The sequence below is a fragment of the Phoenix dactylifera genome, unplaced genomic scaffold (genome assembly GCF_009389715.1).
Source record: "Phoenix dactylifera cultivar Barhee BC4 unplaced genomic scaffold, palm_55x_up_171113_PBpolish2nd_filt_p 000670F, whole genome shotgun sequence".
Taxonomy (NCBI): Eukaryota; Viridiplantae; Streptophyta; class Magnoliopsida; order Arecales; family Arecaceae; genus Phoenix; species Phoenix dactylifera.
In genome coordinates this window covers 128,592-138,388 of record NW_024068057.1, presented here as the reverse complement: position 1 = coordinate 138,388, position 9,797 = coordinate 128,592, and the positions used below count along the sequence as shown (strand labels likewise).

The following is a 9,797-nucleotide window of genomic DNA, read 5'->3' as shown; positions in this document are numbered from 1 at the left end:
GGCCAGAGTAGTCATGGTGCCGTCCTTTGACTGTCGATGGCCAGCTATCGAAGCGTGGCGTGGTGGTGTTGTAATGTACGACCACGTAGGAGGGCGTGGGCGCGCACGTGGGTGCGGTTGTTGGCGAGGTCGAGCCCGTTGAGAGGTCGCGTCATGCATTTGGGGAGGTCGGTTAGACGGGTACGGAGGGTAGCTCGGCTTCCTGGATTCTGAGGTGGGCTCGGTGGAGCGCCCTAAGCTTGAGAGTTGGGGCGTACTACTAAGTAGGCGCCCCGAGCTTGGCCGGGGTGGGTCGGCGAGTATTGGAGGTGCCCCGAACTTGGTCGGATGAGTTGACGAATATCCAAAGCCGATGGAGCTTTTGATGGAATCCGAGGCCGAACTGATTCCCGAGCTGATTCTGAGCCAGACCAAGGATTTAATCAGTCGGTATTGGCGTTTTATTAGGCCAAAACTGCGAGGCCTTTTAGTTATGAGCCGGACGATCCATTTCGCCCTCCATCAAATTCATATCCGATTGTTTTAAAGTAGCGGTTATCAAATTGTCGGATATTATTCATACTCCTAGTCACCAAAGATTTCTCTTGATTCCGCTGGAAATGAGAAATTAGTAGACCGACCAGATTCAGTGGACGAGTCCAATTGTCACTCGCCGGCATTGAAACTCTTCAAGGTCAATGAGAACTCATTTAATTATCCACCATACACGTGTTCTCGGATTTGGACCGGTGCCATCCTCGTCCACGTTTCGTCCTGTCTAATTTTATTCCGCCAGCGGACAAAATCACGCCTCCGGTCTCGCCGGGTGCATGGCATATCCGTAATTCTGTTTACTTACGGGGGCATTCTAGATTCGCTATTTCAACCAGCGCCATTAAAAGGGGTGGTTCTATATACACCCCCCCTATTGCTCAGGACACCCCCAAAAATTAAAAAAAAATTAAATACTCTCTACACCCCCCCCCCCCCATTTGCTAACGACACCCCTAAAAAATTAAAAATTTCTAAATTACCCCCCACCCTCCCCACCCCCTCACCTAAATTGCTCTCTACACCCCCCAAACCCCCCCCCACCCCGGTCTTCCCCTCCAAAACACCTCGCCAACGCCCAAAACCCCCCCGTTCCCCCTTCTCCCTCTCGTCGTCGGCATTCTCCCGATCTCCGACCACCTCGCCGGCTTCTCCCGGAACCACCTCGTCGGCTTCTCCCGAAATTTTTTTTTTCACGGTTCGTGCTCCGTTCGGCACTGGATCGCCGAACAAAAGGCTTCTGTTCGGCTGAACAGTGCCGGACAGAAGCCTTCTGTTCGGCACTGTGCAGCCGAACAGATCTGTTCGGTTGAGGGTTGCCGAACAGAAGGCTTCTGTTCGGCACTGTTCAGCCGAACAGAAGCCTTTTGTTCGGCGATCCAGTGCCGAACGGAGCACGAACCGTGAAAAAAAAAAATTTCGGGAGAAGCCGGCGAGGTGGTTCCGGGAGAAGCCGGCGAGGTGGTCGGAGATCGGGAGAATGCCGGCGACGAGAGGGAGAAGGGGGAACGGGGGAGGAGGGGTTTAAGGGGGGTTTGAGGGGTGTTTTTTTTTTTCTTTTCAAAACGAAACGGAGGAGGAGGAAGGGGGGTGTATGAGAAAATTTCAAGGGCAATATGGTAATTACACTAAAGGTTAGTTTGGGTATTTTTTTTTGGTTTTTGGGGGGTGTCCTGAGCAATAGGGTGGGTGTATATAGAACTACCCCATTAAAAGCGATCTCCCCGCCCGTGGAAGAAAGGCTGGGCCTCCGGCGCGTCGCCCCTACTCCGAATTATTATTTGTTAAAAATAGTCAAAATTCAGTATAGAAGAAAATAATAAAAAAGTAAAAATTTATTATTGTAGCACTATGCATTAGAATCAGTTCGTTCCCCCTCGTTTCCTGGCTCTTGCTTCGCCCCAGCGAGGGAAGTGAAAGAGAGAGGAAGAGAGGCGGAGACGGAGAGATGTCGGGATCTGCGGTGGTGGAGGCGGAGCCGCCGTTTGCGGGGGCGGGGGGGAACGTAGTGGCGGCGAGGTCGGCGATCTGGGACTCGATCAGGGGCTGCGGGCCGGCGGGGATGAGGATCGACAAGGAGGAGCTGAGGCGGATGATCTTGATGCCGGAGTATCTGCGGGTGGCCATGGCGGTGTCTGTCCGGGTCAAGAACTGGGACGTCGGCTTGTTGGCGGCGGCGTCGGTAAAGAACCGGAACGACGACGAGCAGGCGGCGCCGGAGGCGCCTATCGTGGTTTTCGTGAACTCCCGCAGCGGGGGACGCCATGGCCAGGCCGTCAAGGTCTGGCTTCAAAAGCTCATGACCGAGGACCAGGTCAAGAAACCCTTCCCCCTCTTGTAATGTTTCTTGAAAGATTCGAGTTTCGGATCCATGGATGCGATTTCATGGCTAAGTTAGGATATTATTCTTATGCTTTTAGCGCTCCTCTTGAGTTTCTGATCTTTTAAGTAAATGGTTTCGGTAATGCCTGGGTCAGTGGCTTGAATTTGACACGGTTTTTTTTTTTTTTTTGAATCGAGAAGGTAAACTGCAAGGAGAGAACACAAAGAAACTGAGTGATAAATTTTGAAATCTAAACCTTGCTTCTCCAAAGACTATTTTTTTCTTATTCTCAAAACATGACTATTGTTTAATTTAATGTTATTTTCTTTGCTTAAATTTTATGTAAATTTTCAAAATTTGAGATAAATTTGTGATCTTCAAGGCCAAACATGTACTGTAAAGAACTGTGGAGATGAGGCACCAGTTTTAGATTGCGCATGCACATATTTTTATAGGATAGGTTTTTGCTATGCGTATCTTTTGTTTTGTCTGTGTTTTGGAGCGCCTCAATGTTTCTTGAATTTTTTTGGTTACGGAATCCATGGAGGGATTTCTTGATGAAAATTTCATGGCTGAGTTAGGCCATCATTTCTACTGTTGTTAGTATTCTTGAGTTTCTAAAGTGTTTCTAAGTAATGCTTTGGTGCATCTTTTCTAAAGATGAATGAGCATATTCCAGTGCCTTGGTCAGTAGCCGAGATTTTATATGGACCCCTCCCCTCTTTTCGATCCAGAAAGTGAACTTTGGGAAGAAATTGAGTGTTAAATTACAAATCTTGCCTCTTAGAGAGGTTTATATTTCATCTCATAACTTTTTTTTTCTGCCTACATTTATCATAATGATTTCCAGAAATTGTAATGTATCTTTTGTTGAGAGAGTTAGCTTCTTTCAAGGAAAAAGTTATATTGTTAAAGGATCAAGAACAGTTATTGTAAAAAAAAAGGATAAAGAACAGTTTACCGGAGGAAATAAACTGGTTTCTTGTTTCTGGAAAGGATGATCGACCTTATTGATTTTGGTTTCTTTTCTTGCATCTTCTTTGCATTGTTTCATCTTAATAAAGCAACGAGTGGCAGTTTTTTCTCTCAGCTCCTTTTCTTGAAAACTGTCCACACATGATTTTGGAAAATAGAAATGAAATAAGAAGTATCACCTATTTAAGTATCACATATTTATCTTCTAAGATTAAAGGGTTCATGAGCATGCCTAGAATTCTGAATCAAGATTATAATTGAATCACAAGGTTGTTACAAGAATTAACGGTTAAATATGAGGATGGGGCTCTCTAAGAAGAGGCGAGACCTTAATTGAGAAAAGCTAGATGAATTGGTTGAGGAATGCCTAACAGAAGGTAGGAATATAAAAGACAAGGATGAGTTCTGAACTAAACTTTGGAAGTGTCGGTAAGTGAACTGCTAAATTAAAAGAAAAAGGTGAAGAAGAGGTGCACTTGAGGCATACTTGAGGCAGTTACCCTTATGCTTAACACTGTGCAGGGAGCTTGGTGCACATGTAGAACCTAACGGTTCACTATTTTTGTTCCTTGGAGCTTGGTAGCAAGAGCATGGCATTAATACACATGCTTAAATGAATCTCCTATAACTAATCGCGAGCATGGATTGCAATAATTTATTTATCATTTTTCTAGTAGATGTGAAAGTGTGAAACCAATTAGAGAATTGTTGTGATATGTATTCGAATAACAGCATAAGTGCGAATTGCTGGGACATCACAGTTTAACTGTGCAATAAGTTATGGATGTGGACTAAGAAGGCTGGATGTTATATTGAAGCAGAACAGGAAGCTCACTGCTGCCTTGAAGCAAACTTTCAAACATATTCAGAGCAAAACTTTAAGAATTATGTGCCTTGGATTATGGCCATTGTAGCCTTTTAATTTGTTTTACTTAATCATTAACATAATTTGTGGAATTAATAATATCTAATGGTTCTATGACCATCCAGTATATCCCAACTTGCATTTTGTTACAGAAGACTGTCCTTCTGGATCTTTGTTTTTATGCTCTAAGGAACTACTGTTAGAATGTTAACTTACAATGGACTTCTTATTATCTATGATGCAGGTTTTTGATCTTTCAGCTGTGAAGCCTTCTGACTTTGTTCAATATGGCCTGACTTGCTTGGAGAAGTTGGCTGATCTTGGTGACGGTCGTGCAAAGACCAACCGTGGAAGGCTAAGGGTTATAGTATGTTATCGTGGATTAGGAAATAGTCAGTTTTTGATGCTGTTTTTGTTAGCCAAAAACTATTGCATGCATATATTTGGCAGCATGTGCAAGAAAATGACATATTGCATGTTTTTGGACTTTTTCTATTTCCTTATCACAAGAATATGAACCTATAGTATGTCGTACCGGTCCGTACCATGCGGATCGGGCATACTATACCATATAGGTACCGAATTGGTACATGGTATAGGGGACACACCAAATATTGGTATGCCAAATTGACCCCCATATCAGGCATATTGACATTGTACCAAGATGGTATGATACTGGATCTAGCACCGAGATTGCGAAACTTGCATGAGTCATTTGTTTTATTGCTGATCTTCATTAGTGGTATGTGGTAGTCATTAATTCATACTATTTTCTAGTTGTAGGCTGCTTCTTACTATACAACCTTATGATGCTTTCCATATTAGGATGTGTGTGAGTTCTGAGTTCATGGGTTCTGCTTGGCAGGTTGCAGGAGGTGATGGTACAGTCGGTTGGGTATTAGGAACTCTTGCAGAACTTTTTGTGAACAGAAGAAAACCAGTTCCTCCAACCGGTATCATTCCACTTGGAACTGGCAATGATCTTTCAAGAAGTTTTGATTGGGTAAGAAGCTGTTTCTTTTGCTGCCTATTTGGTTTGACTTTTGAAATGTCAGTGAGATGCCGTTAATTTATATAATATATCTTTAGGGTGGTTCATTTCCATTTGCATGGCGATCAGCAGTTAAAAGTACTCTCTACAAGGCAGTCACTGGTCCCATTTGCCGCCTTGATAGGTAAGAGTTATCTTTATTTGAAGATAAACCTAGCTTCGTTTAACTCTTTTGTAGAATCTGCACAAAGGTAATTGTCTCATGGCTATATTGAGATTATTAGATAGTAAATGACTACAACATATGCGTAGACTGCCAAATGCTGCATTACTTTGTCCCCAAGATTTTAGACAACCAGGAAGAGTCTCCATTTTGCCATCTATCCAAGTTTTAGGTGCCCTCTCAATTCATAATGTGGAAATAAAATATGAAAATCTGATCCATTACAAAAAAGGTATATTTCTTCAAGTGAAAATCTGTGCTTATTAATATCCAATATGGATCCATGGTAATGTCTCATGAGCAAATTGCTGCATGCTAGAGGGATGTTGCATAGTAGCTTTTGTCTTGGATGCATGGTTTAGCAGGAATTGCTGGTTCTGTGCACATATTATTCATGTTAGTCTGGTCTAGCATGTACTTACCCAACATATTATTTCTTTTGCACTTTTTCCTAGATTTTGTAAATACTAGGATTATTATTTGCACACCCTTAACCAATATTTGTTCCATCACTAACCACCCGCTCTATGAATGTTGATAGGTTGATTGCCTTAAGTGAGGGTGTGGTTGTCTGCATTTTAGTTTGTATGATAAAGAACAATTATTTTGAGCATCACTTCATTCTACATTTCTACTCTTTTCATTCTTTTATTAATTTCAATTATATTGTGAAAACTTTAGTCAGCTTCTATTTTGCCAATGGGCATCTAGATTGCGTACTAATTTGCAGGTTGAGGGAACATTTTCCTGAAAGTTTCAGAAAAGTGAACCTTCAAATCTTAAATACTCAATGAGCCAGTGAAGTAATGCCATTCTTACGTATGACCTTTTCATGTGTGATGCATGTATTTTGCTCCAAAGGAAGGGGGTATTTGATAGATGGCCATGATCTCATTAGTCAAGATTTTATAGGAGTAGATTTTGACCTCGTCAAAGTTTTCAGTGTCAGTACTAGGCCTCGTATTAGTAGCTTATGGATGCAGGTTGGTGTGGTACACTCCCCGACACATGGTACGCTGCTGAAGGCAGGACATCAGTTGTACCATGTGTCGATACAATAACATATCGAGCCTCAATAGCGTACCAATACTATGTTGGGTCGGAATCGTGTGCTCGGTGCTAGACGATATGGGTTACCATATAAAACCTTGGACCTCATATTTTTTTTCTCTTTTTAAAGTCATTTTTAAGTAAACAAGGAAGGTTTTATTTATCAATGGAAAGGCCAAATAGATGGTGAAGGATGCGCACTTTTTACTCTTGCACCATTTCTTTTGAACGCCAGAAAATGGAATTGGAAATAAGGGAGCAGAAATGCATGGACCCACCTCCTGTGAGTTTGCATTATAATAGTAGAAATGTTGATTGTCACTTGTCATAAATAGACTGTTCCTAGATTGCAAGATTTGTAAGTTCTTCATGTAGGATCTTTTGGACTCCCATGCTGGAGGTCACTAACATCATATATTTATTGTTGGAGGAATGTGAGCATGACTGCTGCCTACTCTTATGATATACCTAAATGCCTAGATGGACTAGTCTGACTCCCTCCAAAATGAAGCTCCAAATCATGCTTAATTGATATTTACGTAACAGATGAATGAGATTAAGACCACCAAGTGTAACACATAACTTTCTGTTTCTTGATTCATATCATATCAGGGAGTACTCATCTCCCTTATAACATGTTACTCCATATCACTTTACATTCACGGACACCTTTCCAGCATGCTTGCCATTCATTATTGTCAGTATAGTTACCATTTGTAATTGTCAGATGATTCTTTTTTTTTTTCTGTGTCATATTGGCAAGATTCCCTTTTGTTCTCAATGATATTTGTTGGATGCTACACCATGATTATCTCCTTGATGTCATGACTTTCCGGTTTTAGATCCTACGTCATTATTCATAATTGAACTTTTCTTATTTACCGTAAGTCATCCATGTACACAATGTGACTCTCCAAATGCTTTTTCTTAGGAAACACTCTTTTTAATACGTCTGCTAACCATCTGACCTCAGCTTTCATAACTATTGTTGGGGAAAGTCAGGAGACAAGGTTGTGATCTTCATTCTCAATCCTCACTAAGTTCCTGGCAACTAACAACCTTTCTGTAATTTCTTGCTTGGTAGCATATTATTTTTAATAAACCTGCAGTGATATCCTAATTATATGCAATTAACAATACCAATAACTATCTATGTGGAAATTTCTGTTTAAATTAGCAGATTAAAGAGTTCTGCTTATGATCTTCTACTAGAAGAACCTAAGATGAAAAGTCGCAATTGACTTGCAGTTGGCATGTTGTGGTTGTGACGCCAGATGGACAATCAATTGAACTGCCACATTCTCTCAGACCAATGGAAAAATATGCATTTGGTCAGAACCAGGTTGGGATTCTGGCTATTATTTTTAATTTCAGTTCTACTGCATGTGTTATAGAAACAGCCTTTCTATATGTGGGGTTAAGGTTGCGTACATCTGACCCTCCCCAAAACCTATAGAGGTGGGAGCCTCATGCACTATGACACCCAGTTCTGCTGCATGTGCTGCTAATTTTCAAAACATCATGAATTTACACTTTCAACTTAACTATTCTTTTCTTATACTTCCATATCCACGTTCTTTTTTACACAGGAAATGCAACAAAAATGCATTTGAAAAGTAAATAGATGATGCATGCATTGCTATTTACTGTTCTTCATTTGATCAAAATGTCTTGGCAATGATGAAACTGTTAATCCTAACATCATGGCTTCTGCCTTGCTTTTCAATTTCAAGATTTTCAATGTGCTCTGATCCGCTTTGTTCTGGCATGTCCTTACAGCCCTATTAACTCTGGCATGTCCTTACATAATCCACTTTCCTTTTTTACATAATATATAACTCTAATCCTTGAAGTAAAGTTAGTTTCCTTTAACATTGGAATAAGATGCCATAAATTGATAATCTCTTTGGACCTATAGATAATCCATCACTTTGAGACATCTGAAATTTAATGCCTCAAGGCTGCATTCAGTTGTGGTTTAAAGGAGGGTTAAATGGATTTTTTTGGAAGGCCCTTTTACTCCCTTATTCCACTTTAACTCACCAAATGTTAGAAAAGTAACCAATTTTTCGGGGGTAAAGTATGCTTCTGAAAAGTTGGCAGAGGTAGGGCTAGTTTTTCCACTAAATTCAGGGTAAACTATTCCACCGTGCAGGGTTGAGTAGTTTATTATGGGGTAAAGTGGGACTGGAGTAAATTAACTCATTTGACTCTGTGTAACTTATTCTGCAACCAAATGCAGCCCTGGGTGGTAGAACCTATTCAATGGATAAATCACTGAATCAAGAATGTGAAAAAGATGTATGATGTATCAATGGTCTGAAGCAAAGTTTTATTTCTTATATGTGCGAAAAAACTAGAACATGCTAGCTTTTTAACTCTTTGATAAGTGATATAATGATTTCGTACAATACATTTTGTAGGACCTTTTTCAATTACTTAAAACTATATATCTATTATTAGTTTCTTGTATTATTGTATCATCGACCATAAGTACCTGGAACTGCATGCTTCATCCAGCTTAGTGTATCCAGGAAATACATTTGGGAGATTGACTTGGCTAATAAACGGGAAGTGTCAATGAAAATGCTCAGGGGCCTGAAGTTCATTCTGTTACTTAAAAACAATATTGAGTGAATAATGAGAAACTAATGCAGACTTGTATTTAGAGGATTTGATATGGTCTTCCTGTGGTTTTCCATGTATTTTTCCCACTTGATTACTTGTTTCCATGAAGTTTCAATTCGAATTATAAACTTTATCAATTTCACAAAACCAAGGAGAAATTCTTGACATATTTTAATCTAGAGCTGCCAAGTTATCAGAAAATGTTTTTGCAATGATAAGTCGTTCCAATTAGACATCGTGCAAATTCATTTCAACTAATATTGGAAACACTAGAAGCCGGATATAGCTTCCAAGAATTGGTGTCAGTATTAGGACCAAGGTTTGCCGGACCGATCGTACCGATGTACCGGTGAGCACCGGTACGGTATCGGTTGGAACCGGTACCGAACCGGAGATGGGCGTTCGCGCACGCGCGGGTGTCAAAAAAAAAAAGCAAACAAAATGGAAAAACAACGCGTCCTTGCGCGTTAGTGGATGCGGTTTCGATGCGGAAAATTGCGCGCAGGCGCGCAATTCTCCGCTCGCGCGTCCACGCGCAATTCCAAAAAAAAAACCACACGTCGATGCGCGTCCGCGGACGCGTTAAATGCTAATGCCACTCTGTGACCGGTGCATCGGTACAAGTACGGAATCAATCGGTTCCGACCCAAACGGAACCAATCGGTTCCGACCCAGTTTGGTTCGGAACCGTTTTTATGCTGTACCGTACCGG

The 9,797-nt window shown here is 41.2% G+C and overlaps 1 protein-coding gene across 1 annotated transcript in view; it reads left to right on the top strand.

Annotated features, from left to right (window-relative positions):
* The first annotated feature begins 1,841 nt into the window (after positions 1–1,841).
* LOC120106870 (diacylglycerol kinase 7-like) overlaps positions 1,842–9,797 on the top strand; it is a 40,497-nt gene continuing 32,541 nt past the window's right edge. The window contains exons 1-5 of the mRNA XM_039119969.1: positions 1,842–2,344; positions 4,438–4,560; positions 5,059–5,196; positions 5,283–5,368; positions 7,706–7,799. Coding sequence (XP_038975897.1) covers positions 1,979–2,344; positions 4,438–4,560; positions 5,059–5,196; positions 5,283–5,368; positions 7,706–7,799 — 807 coding nt within the window. The 5' untranslated portion in view covers positions 1,842–1,978. The remainder of the gene's footprint in view (positions 2,345–4,437; positions 4,561–5,058; positions 5,197–5,282; positions 5,369–7,705; positions 7,800–9,797) is intronic.